Source organism: Plutella xylostella, chromosome 29, assembly GCF_932276165.1.
Source record: "Plutella xylostella chromosome 29, ilPluXylo3.1, whole genome shotgun sequence".
Lineage (NCBI taxonomy): Eukaryota > Metazoa > Arthropoda > Insecta > Lepidoptera > Plutellidae > Plutella > Plutella xylostella.
The window spans coordinates 1,271,909-1,290,159 of NC_064009.1; the positions used below are offsets into that span (position 1 = coordinate 1,271,909).

General features: G+C 37.8%; 3 protein-coding genes across 7 annotated transcripts in view; 1 reads left to right on the top strand and 2 right to left on the bottom strand.

Moving 5' to 3' along the window:
• LOC105386252 (85/88 kDa calcium-independent phospholipase A2) overlaps positions 1–9,101 on the bottom strand; it is a 50,788-nt gene extending 41,687 nt beyond the window's left edge. The window contains exons 1-8 of the mRNA XM_048631710.1: positions 8,941–9,101; positions 8,623–8,833; positions 6,898–6,988; positions 6,256–6,423; positions 5,396–5,527; positions 4,821–4,995; positions 1,130–1,369; positions 560–669 (exon numbers count right to left, since the gene is read on the bottom strand). Of these exons, the coding sequence (XP_048487667.1) occupies positions 560–669; positions 1,130–1,369; positions 4,821–4,995; positions 5,396–5,527; positions 6,256–6,423; positions 6,898–6,988; positions 8,623–8,833; positions 8,941–8,953 (1,140 nt within the window). The 5' untranslated portion in view covers positions 8,954–9,101. The remainder of the gene's footprint in view (positions 1–559; positions 670–1,129; positions 1,370–4,820; positions 4,996–5,395; positions 5,528–6,255; positions 6,424–6,897; positions 6,989–8,622; positions 8,834–8,940) is intronic.
• Positions 9,102–10,383: 1,282 nt separating this feature from the next.
• On the bottom strand, positions 10,384–13,664 carry LOC105386249 (islet cell autoantigen 1). The gene is made up of 4 exons (XM_011556764.3): positions 12,979–13,664; positions 12,568–12,810; positions 12,099–12,344; positions 10,384–11,773 (listed from the first exon to the last, which is right to left on the bottom strand). Exons 1-4 carry the CDS (start codon positions 13,546–13,548, stop codon positions 11,579–11,581), a joined length of 1,254 nt encoding a protein of 417 aa, XP_011555066.3. The 5' UTR covers positions 13,549–13,664; the 3' UTR covers positions 10,384–11,578.
• A 2,826-nt stretch (positions 13,665–16,490) lies between these two features.
• The window catches only part of LOC105386248 (cyclin-dependent kinase 14), an 81,126-nt gene continuing 79,365 nt past the window's right edge, over positions 16,491–18,251 (top strand). For 3 of the 5 annotated variants that reach the window (XM_048631822.1, XM_048631825.1, XM_048631826.1), the window contains exon 1: positions 16,492–16,707. In XM_048631822.1, the coding sequence (XP_048487779.1) occupies positions 16,638–16,707 (70 nt within the window). In that variant the 5' untranslated portion in view covers positions 16,492–16,637. Of the gene's footprint in view, positions 16,708–18,251 lie in introns of all 5 variants that reach the window. The other 2 variants (XM_048631823.1, XM_048631828.1) reach the window with 1 other exon arrangement.

Sequence of the window (18,251 nt, forward strand, 5' to 3'; positions counted from 1 at the left end):
ATACATAAAATAGTACAAAAAAGGCGGCCTTATTGCTTAAAGCAATCTCTACCAGACAACCTTTGGATGGAAGAGACAATTTTAACATAATTAATGGGAGTAGAGGTGCAAGGTATACTACTTAAACTGTACATACTATATAAATAAATAAAACAACACAATACAATATATATATATATATATATATATATATATATATATTGTATTGTGTGTGTATGGTATGAGTGTGTATGGTAAGTAAATAAATAATCCAGCTTACATTAAAAATATATAGGTATGTGTGTGTAAATTCTGTAAAAAATAAATAGTACTTATTAAAAAATAATAATAATATATATACTAATCCCATTAATTATACATAAATATTACAAAAGGTATCAGTAACATAAATACTAAATACAGAGCAAAATAAATAAATATGTAAAAGTGCGATGCGAAAAAGTAGTGGGAAGCCATAATGATGGAAAACCTTAGGGTGAAAGGATATTTTGATTAAAGAGGGGTCAAGTGTACTAAAGAATTCTAAAGGAAAATATTATGATTTAGTTATTATACTTGCCTTTTTGTTTTTAGCCTCCAAATTACAGCCGAACACAATGAGTGCTTGTACGATGGGGATGTTAGTCTGCTTCACCGCGAGGTGTAGCGGAGTGTTGCCCTCGTTGTCCTCTGGTAATAACATAAACATCATCATCATCATTATCAGCCCGTATCTGCCCACTGCTGGGTATAAGCGTATAGCCTATACCTAGCCTGAGTATAACATAATAAGTATCGTTAATACAAGTTCAGGAATATTAAATTGATTGCTTGTATTTAAGGAAAGAAGAAGAAGCATAGGTATGTGTTAATGTGTGTTTAAAACGCCAATAAAGATATGAATTCAAAATGGCGGCGCTAAATTTTCACGTAAGTACTTGCTTTTCAGACGGCTAATACAGTTTATTGATAGTAAGACAAAGAACCGTCTTTTTTGTAGTTTCTTTAGAGGCATATTGGGACAGCTTATAATGTAGTGTGTGTATCATTGTTATTCGTGAACACTTCCTATCTTGTTGGCGTAGATATTACTAACTTATTAGGTGAGCATAAATACATATAAATCATATAAGTAACATCTTTAACTTACCCATAGAAGTCTCAGCCCCATTAGACATAAGCGCGACAGCACACTCCAATCTGCCTCTTAACACCATTATATGAAGGGCGGTTCTCCCATCGAAGTTTTTCACGTTTATATCACAATTCTTGCTGACTAAAGCCTCTATGACTTCTCTAGAGATTGCCCAGTGCAAAGGTGTGCCGCCATGTTTCATGTCTTGTTGGTAGAACTTGGGCTGGTTGTCTTGCATCACCTCGCCTACTATGCCTGGAAATAATGACATGTGATTGGTTAGTTGGGTGGCCAGGACAATGCAAAAAGGGGCTATATAGCCGGGGTTGCACACAGCAGGGTAGTGTTACAGCTCCCGCTGCAGGGGTTCGTTGTTGATATAGATATACGTTAGTTGACTGCCTCTGTGGTCTAGTGGTAGAAGCTTCGCTTCACGACCCAGAGGTCCCGGGTTCGATTCCCGGGTGGGACCATCAATTTGTGTTTCTAAATTGTGGTTCTAAGTTTGGTTAGGACATAGAAGGCTGATCACCTGATGTCCGAAACAGTGAAACGATCCATGCTGTCGGATGGGCATGTAAAGCAGTCGGTCCTGCGCCTAGCTCTCTCCAGTCGTGTCGGTCAATCCGTCCCATTGGGCTATGAGAGTGATGGAACAGAGAGTGCTCCTGTGTACTGCGCACACACTTGGGCACTATAATCTACTCCTGCGTAGATGGCTGATCTCAATTGAGATTGGCCGCCGTAGTCGAAATTCGGCTAGGAGGACATTATTATACGTTAGAAAATCGCGATGCGCCATTATAATACAGCGCTGTGATTGATGGAATGCGATTTAAACGAGTTTATCGACGTCGATAACGAACCCGTGTAGCGGTAGTAAATAAAAAGGCTATATCGCGCTTCGGGAAAAGTTTGATAAAAGTAACTAACGCCGTATTTAACGCGATAAATACGGCGTCCGTTGATGACGTCGATAACCTACCCGTGTAGCAATCGCATATAATACTTTTTTATCGCGATTTGTGATATATGTACGTAGATAAAAGTTACTATTGCGAATTGCGATAAATATTCGAAATTCGCGATAGTAACTTAGTAACGCGTTTCGCCATAAACAAGTTTATCGACGTCGATACATTTTTATCGCGATTTGTGATAAATGTACGTAGATAAAAGTTACTATCGCGAATTGCGATAAATCTGGCGTCCGAAGCTTTTTTAATGGCGTCGATAACGTACCCGTGTAGCAATTGCAGATCAGTTATTAACGTCGATACTTTTTTATCGCGATTTGTGGTAAATGTACGTAGAATAAAGTTACTATCGCAAATTGCGATAAATATGGCGTCCGATGCTTTTTTAATGACGTCAACCCGGTCTGCTGTAAAAATGGCGGTCTTATGCCTACGGCTATGTTTTCAAGACAACCTTCGCGTGTATAGTTACCAGGTATCCCATGCCTCGTGTTGCAATGGCTGCTGACGCTCAGGTTGACGTCAGCGCCAGCCACAATGAGCGCGCGCACGCACTCGGGCGCGTTGGCGACGCACGCCGCGTGCAGAGGCGTGTAACCCGCTCGTTGTAGCCGTTCATACTGCAGTGTAGTGTCACTGCTGCCGCTGCACGAGTTAGTTAGCGACGTAGATAAATTACAGTGTATCGCGTTTCGCCATAAACGAGTTTATCGACGTCGATAACCTACCCGTGTAGCAATCGCATATAATACTTTTTTTTATCGCGATTTGTGATAAATGTACGTAGATAAAAGTTACTATAGCGAATTGCGATAAATAATCGAAATTCGCGATAGTAACTTAGTAACGCGTTTCGCCATAAACGAGTTTATCGACGTCGATAACCTACCCGTGTAGCAATCGCATATAATACTTTTTTTATCGCGATTTGTGATAAATGTACGTAGATAAAAGTTACTATAGCGAATTGCGATAAATAATCGAAATGCGCGATAGTAACTTAGTAACGCGTTTCGCCATAAACAAGTTTATCAACGTCGATACTTTTTTATCGCTATTTATGATAAATGTACGTAGATAAAAGTTACTATCGCGAATTGCGCTAAATATGGCGTCCAATCCTTTTTTAATAACGTCGATAAACAAGCCGTGCAACCAGGTCTGCTGTAAAAATGGCGGTCTTATCCCTATGGCTATGTTTTCAAGATAACCTTCGTGTGTATAGTTACCAGGGATCCCGTGCCTCGTGTTGCAATGGCTGCTGACGCTCAGGTTGACGTCAGCGCCAGCCACAATGAGCGCGCGCACGCACTCGGGCGCGTTGGCGACGCACGCCGCGTGCAGACTTGCAGAGGCGTGTAACCCGCTCGTTGTAGCCGTTCATACTGCAGTGTAGTGCCACTGCTGCCGCTGCACGGGTTCGTTAGCGATGTAGATAAATGATAGTGTATCGCGTTTCGCCATAAACGAGTTTATAGACGTCATTACTTTTTTTATCTCGATTTGTGATAAATGTCCGTAGATTTAAGTTATTTATCGCGAATTGCGATAAATATTCGAAATTCGCGATAGTTACTTAGTAACGCGTTTCTCCATAAACGAGTTTATCGACATCGATCCTTTTTTTATCGCGATTTGTGATAAATGAACGTAGATAAAAGTTACTATCGCAAATTGCGATAAGTCTGGCGTCCGATGATTTTTTAATGACGTCGATAACCTACCCGTGTAGCAATTGCAGATAAGTTATCAACGTCGATACTTTTTTATCGCTATTTGCGATAAATATAGGTAGATATATAGGTAAATGTACGTAGATAAAAGTTACTATGTCGAATTGCGATTAAATTGGCGGTCTTATCCCTATCGCTATGTTTACCTTTTTTTAATGTGATAAAAATATGTAGATAAAAGTTACTATCGCGAATTGCGATAAATATGGCTTGCGAAGCTTTTTTAATGACATCGATAACCTACCCGTGTAGCAATCGCAGATGAGTTATAGTTACCAGGTATCCCATGCCTCGTGTTGCAATGGCTGCTGACGCTCAGGTTGACGTCAGCGCCGGCCACAATGAGCGCGCGCACGCACTCGGGCGCGTTGGCGACGCACGCCGCGTGCAGAGGCGTGTAACCCGCTCGGTTGTAGCCGTTCATACTGCAGTGTAGTGTCGCTGCTGCCGCTGCACGGGTTCGTTAGCGACGTAGATAAACGACAGTGTATCGCGTTTCGCCATAAACGAGTTTATCAATGTCGATACTTTTTTTTATCGCGTTTTGTGATAAATGTAAGTAGATTAAAGTTACTATCGCAAATTGCGATAATATTCGAAATTCGCGATAGTTACTTAGTAACGCGTTTCGCCATAAACGATTTTATCGACGTCGATAATCTAACCGTGTAGCAATCTCATATAATACTTTTTTATCGCGATTTGTGATAAATGTACGTAGATAAAAGTTACTATCGCGAATTGCGATAAATCTGGCGTCCGATAATTTTTTAATGACGTCGATAAACATATCAAAGTCGATACTTTTTTTATCGCGTTTTGTGACAAATTTACGTAGATAAAAGTTACTATCGCGAATTGCGATACATATGGCGTCAGATGCTTTTTTAATGACGTGAATGGGCGGTCTTATCCCTATGGCTATGTTTTCAAGACAACTAAAAAATTCTGTAAAAATACCTTAACCTTCAATACCTTACGAATTAACTATCTTACCAGGTATCCCATGCCTCGTGTTGCAATGGCTGCTGACGCTCAGGTTGACGTCAGCGCCAGCCACAATGAGCGCGCGCACGCACTCGGGCGCGTTGGCGACGCACGCCGCGTGCAGAGGCGTGTAACCCGCTCGGTTGTACGAGTTGAGCGACGGCGACGCGAGAGAGGTTAATAGCTGGGGGTGGAAGATAATGATTTGTTAAAAAATAGGGTTCAGCTGTTAGTAAGATTTTAGCTAGGGACGCTAGAGGGGTTAATAGCTGGGGACAAATGAAAAACTGCTAAACCTTCCGCCATACAGTCAGCAAGGCGGGCCGGCGACTTTAAAGACATCTAGGCTGTGTTCCCTGTGGGCAAACTGCTGACTAGTAACTAGGTATAGAGTACAGTGAACGGAAAGGAGAAGGAACTAGCGTTTTTCCCCAAAAGGAAAAGAAGAGAAATGAAAGGGAGAGTAGAATGGGGCGTAAAGCGAAGGGAAGGGAAGGCGAGGATGTCTTGTTAGGGTATGGGAGGGAAAAGAAAGGCATTATTTCTGGTAAATTACACCTAGTAGACAATAAACAATAACGTACATTAACAATCTCCTTATTACTTGCAGCAGCATAGTGCAGTACATTGTTTCCTTCGCAGTCGACCATGTTCAGGTCACACTTGAGCGACATGAGCGCTTGCACCATGCGCAGGTTGCCTGTGCGGATCGCCACCTGAAATGAACAACAACAGAAAAAACAAGTGAATCTTTGGCAGCCCTATCGAGTGGGGCTTACAGTTTCTGGCCAATTACATTATTAGAGAGAAAAAATGACGAGTGAACCAACCAATTAGAACTGGAGAATTCTCGATAGTGGCGACATCTGGAATTAGCTTTGCGTTTTCCTCCCCATTAGGAAGATATGGCCATGAGTGAGTATGAATAAAAATATGGTTGGTGCCTTCTATTTATTGAGATTCCAGACAGGTCAGGTAGGTTATTGATGCAACCATTTGTCTCCATAATATGGTACAATACAATTATAAAGTAAGCCATACATAAAATCCTAATGGTAATGGCATGATTCATATCAGACACTCCTTTGGCAGTATTGTATTCTGCTGCAGAATACAATACTGCCAAAGGAGTATTGTATTCTGCAGTAAATACAGTCATACCATAAGTGTTACACCTGTGCTGTTTTATTCAATATTCTATACAGACTCAGTCTTAAGATTACTGATAGTCAAATATTATCCATCTCCACTATACGTTTATCTTAAGCTTCCTTGTTATGTACATGTATATTTTCGTAACTTCAATATTAATTTTCATTAAAAAAACATAACAAAAAGCAAGACTGGCTGGTAGAAAATGCTCTTAGCATTAGGCCCACCTTTTGTACATTTATTTTTTATATTTCTGCAATAAAGAATAAAAAAAAAAGTCAAGAAAACTCACCATAAGCGGAGTGGCACCCGTAGGTGGGTCGACATCATTGATGTGTCTCTGCACATCGGGATCGTTGAACAGCTCATATAGACCGAAATGGGCGGCGAGGTGCGCCAGCGTCCAGCCCTGGTGCTCTGCTAATGTGTCGCAGAGCTTCTGTAGAGCTGGTATTGTACACTGAGGAGAATAGTAGAGGATTTGTTATTTTCTTATCAGTCAGCGACAGATGCTAATCTGACTGGCATTCTCTTATCATGGTGAGAAACCCCAGGTTATAATTCTAGTGTTTGGCACTGACACGCTAAGAAGGAGGAACAGATGACATGTCACTCAGGGTGGCCCCCTTTATGCACCCTAAGGATTCATTATTAAAAGGGATGAGCAATTCTTCTTCTACAGATCTCCTATTTGTAATCATAAGGGATATTACTATGGTGAATACTTACTTCTGTAGTGCTTACTATGTTTGGAAACAATATGAATGCCAGTGTGAATTCTAAACATATATTTTTATAAGGAAAACAGACACTGTTTTCTTATAATATAATTAGTCAACAGGTCAACAGTTAAGTACCAGTCTCATAAAGGCCAAAAGCATTTTGCTTATTCATGCCAAATGATGAGTCACTTGCAAAGGATTAAGGAACTTACTTCTTTTGTGATCTTGATGTATGGTGGTATTTTCTCTTTGAAAGCAATAAACTTTTCCTCTGCACTCTCCAAGTTTTCAGATCGAAATAGACTGGAAAAAGCATTGTTATGTTGGTGAATTTTGTATGAACAATCATACCCTGATTACATACCGAGTAGGGTTGAGACAGTACCCTCGTCCGATTGAATGAGTGGTTGGCCATACTGTCCTGCCACACTACTTGGTCGGTGTAATCCTTAGAACTGAATGTTTCCTATCTCCCTTCCCCATGAGGGTATCAGTACTATTGAGGGTTACAGTAATATTTTGATCATTCTCATAAAACACCTAATTGCAATTAATTATTGATTTAAAACAGCAGATAGTTAGCAATACTCTCTTCTATAAATTTACATAGGTACATATTGCTTTTATCTATGTAAATCCACATATCAGTTGACCTATTTGTTGCTATTACTGATAAACACTTAGTTCCTGTAATTCATAGGTGATATTGGTGACTAATTTGTGGTACTCAATATGAATCAAATGAACTAAATTTTTAAATACTATTAAAATATATTATATTCTCAAGTCATGAAAGATGTACATTGATATTTTCCGTGGGCTATTACAATTCCATTATGAATCTCCAGATACTTAACCACTAGCTCATTATCAAGCATAAATACAGTATTGTGCAAATTAATGTGAACACGAGCGAAAATTTGAAATAATACATTTATTAGTTCTAAAATAAAAAAAACAGAGATATATTAATACAATTTAAATTGTTTTAATAGAAAATGTGTCCTCCCTGGTTTTAATAACTTCTTCAACACGTTTTGGCATAGAATCGACAAGGTTTTAACAGTTTTCTGATATTTACTGGTCTAAAAAACTTGTATGAATTACAGCCTCAATCATTTTAGTTTTTCTTGTGCAATCCGTTTTACGAAGTGTAACTTTCATGATGGCCCACTTATTTTCAATGGGATTAAGTGCCGGTGAGTTCTCTGGCCATCCAAAGGCATGATATCTTGTTGTCCTTGAAATATTTAAGCATAATCGTGGACACGTGGAATGGAGACGAATTTTGTTGAAAAACGTATTGACCGTTATCATCAAATTTTCTTAGTTCAACTTCTAATCTCCGTTCTAGCAAGTCACTGTATTTTAGCCAGTCCATCATCCTTTCGATGGGCACAAGTCATTCGGTACCTATATAAGAAAAACAGTCCCAAACTAAGAAAAGTTGATGCTAACGGTCAATAAGTTTTTCTTTAAAATTCGGCTCCATTCCACGTGTCCACGATTATGCTGAAATATTTCAAGGACAACAAGATATCATGCCTTTGGATGGCCAGAGAACTCACCGGCACTTAACCCCATTGAAAATAAGTGGGCCATCATGAAAGTTAGACTTCGTAAAACGGATTGCACAAGAAAAACTAAAATGATTGAGGCTGTAATCCACACAAGTTTTTTAGACCAGTAAATATCAGAAAACTGTTAAAACCTTGTCGATTCTATGCCAAAACGTGTTGAAGAAGTTATAAAAACCAGGGAGGACACATTTTCTATTAAAACAACTTAAATTGTATTAATATATTTCTGTTATTTTTTATTTTAGAACTAATAAATGTATTTTTTTTAAATTTTCACTCGTGTTCACATTAATTTGCACAATACTGTACATAAAGTATCATTTAAAGAACAATTAAAAATAGTAAAAAACACAATACCTGTACATCTGATGGGCCGTTTCTGTAAATGGTTTGTGTAGAATAATCTCATAGTATTTATCCTTCGAGTTTTTGTTATCAGGCGGCATTTTTGGTCCGTAAAGTAACATCGATTCCTCCCTGTAGTGGATCGGCCTTGAGATGTAGTTGTCTGACCTCACCTCTAGAACTTTGGTCGGAGGATCGTCGGTCCCGAGGAGACCACGGAAAACTAAGCAAATAGGAAGAAAAATTTCGTCAGAAAATATTAAAACAAAAGTTGGAAGAAGTCTGATTAAATTTGGTTATATCATGACCCGGTATTTTGATAATACTTACATGAATTAAGCATTTTTGTTCTAGGCTGCAAACGGTTTTATACAGCCAAATAACTCCACTTTATGAAGATATAAAATATTGTGCGATTATCTTATTTCCAAAACAATTCAAAATTCTTGGAAATCTGACTGAAAAGACCGAATGAAATAAATGAATGAATCAAAATTATTGACGTTTTGGTTTTGACGGATATAGTGATGTGTAACAAATAATTTGTAACGGTAACGATTATAATAGTTAATGTAACGGTAATATGATCATCTACACAAATAAATATGTGGGGACATCTCACACACGGTTGTGATATGAGTGTCGGGTAGCTGATATATCTACGGAAATACATACATAGATACATATTAAATAGATAAACGATATACAGACACAAGGCAAACACAAATGCCCTGGGATTCGTCATTCGAGCCTGCGGTTCCAAACTTCGGAAGTAGTCAATTAAGTACTTATCTGAGATTAAAAAACAGACTTTAATGATGTTTTGAAAATTTACCACTGGGAAGACGAGTTCTCGAGAGAAGACTTACAAGCTTACAACAGGCAAAGCTAGCGCTGACGCCCCATAGCCCGCTAGACTTAGCTGGAAGTGGTTTTGACCGGGTCACCGGGTCCTCCAGAAGGGAATGTGGAACTGAGCAAAAACAAGAACAGAGTGTTGGTGAAGCTCCTTGGTAAAGCCATGTCATATGCCCAGCAGTGAAGGAATAAACGCTGATCATAATGATTTTAATTAGTCTGATGCAGACGATTTTAATCTGATGCAGACGATAGGTCTGTACAGACTGGTACTAACGCTTAATACAAAATATTCTTGATATCTACGGATGATTGGATCGTGTTGGATTATCAGGTAGGTATGAACCGGGCAAATGTTCTTTATGGAAATAAATGTAGGTAATTTTAAATCAAGTACAGTATTTATTTTCACACACAACAAGGGCTAAAATAATTTCAATAACAATAAAAACTTATTACTAAAGTATAAGTAGATAGAAGCTAACTATCGTACCGCAAAGTTAAAATTATACGATAAAACACATACTTAATATAATTCACAATAATAAAAGTACTCAATAAGTATAATACTTGATTAAAATTCTTTGGTAAAGTAGGTAAATAAAATTACTTATTGGTTCAAAATAAAAGCTAGGTAAGTATAGCGACTAGAATAGTATTTTTTGGTATCAAGAAATAAAATTAACAAACATTGTCATGATTATTAATATCTAACGCACATCCAGATAAAAAAAGATCAGGAAAATATAAATCATAAACTAACCCCCTTATTCATAGAAAAGTTACAATACGTTTTAACTAATAAACTGTTTTGTCCCTCTCCGACAAAGTACAATTTGTTCTTTGACAGAGAGGGACAAAACAGTTTATTAGTTAAAACGTATTGTAACTTTTCTATGAATAAGGGGGTTAGACTATGGAATTTTACATCACCTCGTATCAGATCTTTACAGACTTCTTACATATAAATGGTACCTATGTACCAAATAACTACCGACTGAATTATAAGAAGCTACAACCATGTAAAATATACTGTTTGTATAAGATAAATGCTGAAACCATTGCAGCTATAGATAGACCATCCAGACTTCCAAAAAATTGCAACACTGTGCAGTAAAATAGTAATTAATCTGACTGGGTAATCCTTCCAAAACTGTAGGAGGATAAACCATCTTTGTTGTACCTACAATGGGTAAGGCAAAGGCTACCCTCATTGCCACAACTATCTTTTCTATCCTGTATATTTTTATATGGTAGTAGGCTATCACTATCAGTGAATGTCATACTCATACAATATACAATACACATTTCATATTATAAATACTGTGCCAACTTCCCTTCAAAGATAAATATTTGCACTTAATGAACGGAATGGAATTAGTTATCAAACTAAATAATTTATGGAATGTTTATATCTCTTATGTAGGTAGGTACTTTGCATATACAGTGCTTATATTTTTTTTCCACTTCAAAAGCACAAGTTATTTATAAATACATAATATAATATGTAATATGATGTTGTCCTATGTTACTTTTGTGTTATATACCTAACACTAATCAAGTTATACGAGATTTGTGAGCCAATACAATGTTTTCAGGCTTTTATAGCAAGTTAATATAAATATATAGTACCTGACACTAAAGGGAATTACTCATAGGAGAGCTAACAGGTATTTTAAGTTAGCATTTTTAGGATCAGGACAATCTAATTGGATGACAAGACACATAGATCCTTGAATAACCTTTGAGTAATCCACTATTTATTTGTATAGGTATATAAGCGGGTCTTGATAAGGCTTATGTATGGAAGTGATTGAATATCACCAGAACTCCTGCTGATGAGCAACTAAGCCAAGGCCACACTGCACTAAATAAAGAACTAGAGAATTCACATACTGAATGTTAGCCAAATCAGGACATACCCTTAGTGCCAATATCTCCATTCTCGGTTACAGCATACCCAGGGAGTGGAGTGGTTAACTTTTGACACATCTGTCATGAATTTTATATGGAGATGACGTTTAATTTATAAATCAATCCCTGTCGGTTAGATAACCCACAATGGAGAAATTGGAACTTACCCTTTACATCTTTCAACAGAGACAATTATCTAAGCAGCATGACTGTGGTCGCTGTTAGCACCAGGCATACTGTCAGGGTTGGCCAGAGGGTCCAGCTCAGCAAACAGTTTGAACCAAGCAGCCTTGTCTTCCTTCTTCGGTGCCACCTTCATGGGTACCTTCTTTTGCTCCCCGCTAGTGCTCGGTGCCATCGGGGATGGCGGCAAGTTTTGGGACATCAGATCCTGAAATTGTAGAGATATTTGGTTAAAGTTACTGTTGATTGATAAGGTCTGAAGAAGTTGATTTATGATTATCATATATATCTAATAGTTTTTTAAGATGCCTTTAATGTGTTCCAGAGCTGGGACTTTTTATATTTAACCAGTAACCACCAACCATTCAGCAGGTAGTATAGTTACTCCATGGCTATTTAGGATTTCATATAGTATACATATTTGATAAACCTTTCTGGATTGCAAGCTATTCAATTTTTTTTATCAATACAATGTGATTTCTACACTAGACACTATAAATAAACTTATAATAAATAAAAAGTATCAACCCTACCTGTAACATCTGCGAAGGCATGAAAGAGCCCATCTGACTGGCCATGTCACCGGCATCCATCCTCAAGCCGGCTAGATCAGCATTGACAGCTCCCTCTGAGCTGATGGCATTCTCTTCACTTGTGTCAATGAGGTTAACCGACGAGGCTTCAGCAGTGGACGGAACTGTTTCGTTGTTCTCAGAGCTTTCCTCTTTCTTCTCCTGTGTCTTGTCTTTACTTTTGGCATCGTCATCTTTGTATTCGTCCTGGAAAGGTTATGTAATGTATCTTATGAAAATTAGAATCATTGCAAATGGTAACACTGAAGTTAGTAACACAGCTCACAGAGTTAGTAGCAAGTAGTGGCAATCAATATTTGATATAAGATAATTAATAGGCTTTGGTAAACATCATCCCATCAAGTTCCACTGTTGGGGCACAGGTCTCTTTCCAATGCAGGAAGAGTTTTAGGCCTAGTAAACATTTTACCTGAAAAAACAGCATTTGATCCTTATCAGCAGGTACAGCCTCTGTCTTCTTCTCATCTCCTTCCCCTAACTTCTGTGACAGCTCCGCGAGCATCGTGAACTGGTACTGAGGTTTGACCGTCATGGTCTCTGCCGAGGACACCAGGGTCTGCGCCACCTTGCTGGAGAACTGCAGGAAGGAGCTAGTGTAGTTTGTCAGGACGTGGGAGAACATGTTACAGCGGGCTGCTGCTAGTAGGTCAATCTGTAAGTGGAAAAAAAAACTTTAGTCCAAAAAAGGGTTCATGAGTGGTTTATCTACTACTACAGTTTTCAATGTTTACATTACAGATATGGATATTAAAAACAGCAGCAAACAGAATACAACATAAAAACAATGATTCAACACACTAAACACAAGATAACAACAAACCTTTTGCAATACATCCAGTGTGAGCTTATCAAAGGCCTTTTTGCTCTCGCGCACTTGCCGCTGCGCCTTGCGGAAGTTGTCGAGGCCGCGGCCGGTGTCGGGGTCGAGCTGCGCACTGGTAGACTTCATCCAGCTGAGGGCTGCCCGGTACTCCGTCCTCGCCTTCTCCATAGCAGACACCGTGCACCGCATGTCACTCACCGCACGCGCTCGGAACGTTTCCACCTCGTGGTACAGCCGCAGCAGCGGGCTCCTGATCGACAGCCGTTGCTGCCCGGAGTAAGATATCGCCTTCCCGGCTGAAACCATGTGCACTCCCGACGGATCCGACGTCTTACCAGCTTCCTTCAAAAACTTCCCTAAAGAGTTCTCTTCTTGAGCCAGCACGCACAGCCGCTCCTGGTACTGGTCGAGGATCCTCTGCAGCTGCAAACAGCTATCCGATATTGATCGGAAAAGCTCCAGTTTAGCATCCAATTCGGCGTCCGACGAAACTATACAGTCGTCCTCTTTGGTTCCCAGTTTTTTCAAGACAGTCTTCTTGGTTACCCAGTACTGATGCTGCATCATCTTCGCAAAGTATTTATATTAGTTTGGTTACACTCTAAAATTACTGAATTTACAGTTTTTCATGAAAAATCGTAATAAATTCTGTTACAAATACAAAGCTATACACGTCAAGTGAAGTGACACTGACAGTACATTTGTGACAATGACATTAGTGACATTTGGATTTCTTTGAATAATACCCGACTTTGTAAAAATACCCGAAACATGAACATCTACTTAGAGCGGTGGTAGCTCAGTCGGGTAAGCGTCCGCTTCTCACGCCAGAGATGCGGGTTCGATCCCGGCGCTGACATGTACCAATGAGTTCTTTTAACTTAAGTACAATGTATACCATCGCTCTTACGGTGAAGGAAAACATCGTGAGGAAACCTGCATATCTAATCTCTAATCTTTAATCTCACGGAATTCTGACAGTTATCAATTTTTGACATGTCAGAGACAACAAACCTTTTTTGGCTGGGTACTTTTTTCAATACGAGTCTGAACATCAGTTGTATCCGGTCAATTTTCTATATTATATTTTTAAATATTTTCAAACTCAAACTCTCAAACTCAAAAAATTTTATTCATCGTAAAAATATAAAATTTTCTGATGAACGTCAATTTTTACAAACTACTCTCCGTTCGGATAAGGGGGGCTCTTTCTGTCTAAGGAGAAGAACGGAGGCAAGAAACTCCTGAGCCATCTTTTCAAAAAAAGACTTAATACTAGTTCGTATACAATACTTATAAGCTTAATTTATATTTATTATAATAATATGAGCAGAGCTAACTATTTATCACAGCCATGCATTAACGTCCTCTAAGTAATCATCAATTTTATAATAAGCTTTTTTACACAGTTTCTCTTTAATGTAACACTTAAACTTATTCTCTGGCACTTGAGTAACTTCTGTTGGAAGCTTATTATAAAATCTAATACAGTATCCTAAAAACGATTTATTAACTTTCGCTAGACGCATCGCTGGAAAAGCCAGCTTGGGCTTGTTCCTAGTATTAATGTCATGATTACTGCCAATTGTATCAAAAGTTGAAATATTCTTTCGTACATACATTAAATTGGAAAAAATGAACTGACATGGAACTGTAAGGATGTTAATTTCTTTAAATAGTTCTCTCAATGAATCCCTGGAACCAAGTTTGTATATAGAGCGGATGGCTCTTTTCTGTAATACAAATATAGTTTCAATATCAGCTGTTCTACCCCAAAGCAAAATGCCATACGATATATTTAGAATGATGGTCTTTACGTTAGGAACAAAAGAACCACGAGGACGCTTCTTTCTGGGAGAGAGAAAGTCTGACTCTTGTGCTCTGTCAGATGGGGCCGCTTCCTGGGAAGGGCCAGGTGGTGGCTCCATAGGTCAACGATAAGAAACCGGCCAAGTGCCTGTTGGACTCGCGCACTGAGGGTTCCATACAAGTCTACTTACCTGAGATATTTTTCCTTTCAATTTCATCATTATGTACATCTATATGAAATATTAGCTTGATATCTTTAACCGTTTCTGAGAAAAAGGGTGGTGACAGACAGGACAGGACAACAATAAGGGTTCCTTTTTTCCTTTTCAGGTACGGAACTCTAAAAAACAATAGTAACAATCGGATCAATCGTTTCCGAGATATTCGTGGACAAACATACATACCAACAAACATATAAACATAGTTATACAATAAAAAAAACATATTTGTTTATTAGGCTTAATGGATTGTCATATGTTAATATGGTGCAGTTCCAATAATCTTACATAGGTACCTATATACCGAACATATTATGTACTTACCGAATTGAGAATCTTTTATTTGAAATCGATTAAAAAGGTTGGTTATCCCTGAATTTAGTAGCAAGTGATGCCATGCTAAAGAATAAAATAAAGTAATTAAAATTAATTCGATACAATGGTCGTGAGTCGTGATTTTACTTAATATTATAAATGCGAAAGTTTGTGAGTATGTATGTATGTGTGTACCTTTGTTACTTCTTCTCGTCAAAACAACTGAACCGATTTTAATGAAATTTGGAATGGAGTTAGCTGACACCCTGGATTAACACATAATAGCTTATGTGTTAATCCAGGGAATTCCGCGATAAAAAGTAGCCTTTTTATCGCGGAATTCCCACGGGAAAACTAATTATGGTGAAGCGAAGCTCGTGGCAACAGCTAGTATTGACATATTTGTTATTTTTTATTACCTACTTCACTTGAGCAAGTAAATATTTAGATTTATATGTTTTTCTATGAAAACATTAAAAAAATATTGCCCTTAAATGGATCCAAATTTTACCTTTTTTTGGTGAAGAGCTTTTCTAGTGGTATCACTAATGAAATGTCAGAATTCCGCGGAATTAAAAATTAGAATATAGATCTAGCACATCTAGATATGTGAACCCACCTACCCGCAGTGGACCAGCGTGGTTTAGGAAGGCAGTTTAGACCTTGGGGATATGCACAAAGGTTCCATTCGAGAGAGCCAGGTGCAGGTACTTACACCCCCACAGAGAATAGAATAGAATAGAATAGAATACCTACTTTTTTAAATGTAGCTTTTTACGTCTTTTTTCGGTAAAATTATTTTTATTTTATTCGTGAGCTTATGAAGTTTAGTTAATTTTCTTTATACTCTACTACTATTTTATCTTTACGTTTGTTTCTATTTGCAAGCTTTAAGTCCAAATTATTTTTCCATTCCTGGTCACACTAATGCCATAGATATTTTCATTTATAGATAGATAGATATTGGTTATTTTTTTATTAAAATAAGCTGCGCTTCTTTTTCTTGGCAATGAGATTTTTAAGACACTAGCGAATGCTGTTATTTTGTACAATTTATTCTCCTTTTTGGGTTTATTTTAGTAAATCAGGTATCATTTCTCCCAAAAATGTAGTATTTTCTATTCTGTGAATAAAAAATAAAACTATCAAAAATTTGTCTATGGAGCTATATTTACAACCGGAATGTAGAATGGCCGCCGCGATTCGCGTTACGTGCAACTTTATTGTGTTATCAAATCGATTTTGAGATAAAACTATGAGCAATTTGGCTAGATGAGACTTAGATAACGTTATAAACTTTTGGTTGAAGATAAAATGTATTGTGCAAGTGATAAAACCATACCCGGAGTGTCAACGTCTCAGTCAGCAAAGAATGTCAAAGACGGTAAGTTTTGTGGTCGTTGCAACTTCTTCGTTAATTACTATTTATATTATGCTTAATTAACACGAAAGTACTAAACTAAACAAAACAGAGATTCGTACGGACTCACATGTTATTAAAGTAATGGTTTATAATGCAATGTTATGATACCGACAGGGAACTTTTGAAAACTTGTAAACTTCTGAAGTCATGAATGCAGTGCTAAAACAAGTTGATTGTATGCCTTAATTTTAAGTATAGATATTTAATGGCATCTAGTGGTATCTTAATACGAGAGTACGTGGATAATTTGCATGTATATTCTCTCAAGTTTTGGTTAAATATTGAGTAAAGTCTTGTTATTTATGTCTCGAAACGCACGTTGTATTTAACACTGTAGTAGGAATAGTGGGCGAGAGACAAACATTTTTTTCACCACCTTAGTAGGTATATTCTGGTTCTTCAACACAGATCCTGTGTAAATGTATGGTTGCATTAACTTACATTTAACCCTCCTCCTAAAAATCTTGAGCTATGAATATTTTGGCAGAACTTGACCTAAACTACTACTGCTAACCTATGAATGTTCTGAATAGATACTCTGTTTCAGATATTTTGTGATACCAAATTACTTGGAATTATTTTTAATTTCACTTCAGTGTTGCACGCTCATTAAACAAGCGGAATCCTGAAATGATACACAGCTCTGTTGTAACTGAAGCACTTTCAAATTACTGAAATATAATGTTCGCTGCCAGACTGTATCACTTTCACTAGTTTGTTTTTATACACAGAGGTACTATTCTATTCTGTGTGGGGCTGTTATTACCTGTACCTGGCTCTCTCGAGTGGAAGCTTTGTGCATGTCCCCTTGAGGTCTAAACTGCCTTTCTTAGCTTGGACCATTTCCCATACTGGTCACTGTGGGTTAGTGGGTTCACACATCTAGATGTGCTAAAATACCAACTTCTTGTTGAAGGACGTCACTACTTGGGAGAGGCCTGTGGTCAGTAAATGATGATGATAATTAGATATTTTTTTCATTTGTAAAGTTCCATGGAGAAGGCTGTGTGTCATCTCACCTGCAATGGTTTGACATATAGGCTGATGATGATGATTGATAAATAAATTGTGTCTTCTAATAAGAAAAGCTTTTGAATGTTATCTCTACTAATATTATCTCCCTATATGTATCATACCATTGACTTTCTACAATGTTACTTACTTATAGCTGAATGTTAGTGAGGAAGATAAATTTTAATATAATTATTAACTGGTTAACCCTACAAATAACTAACCATATAAGATTGACCAGAAGAGCAGCTAATAAGTGCCCAATTATAGTAACAAATCAATAATTAATAAACTTATATAACATAGGTAATTTAAAAAGTTCATACAAGCAACACTTTACACTAGCCATAACATACACTCTTGACCTTTACCTAAACGTCTAACAGCAGCCAACTCAGCCCTAAGGAGCGTTTGTAAGCCGACAAACAACTGCCTACATAGCTCTCTCAGCTCTTACGATTGTGGCGTCAAGTACTTTGGCCTCAAACTCACAT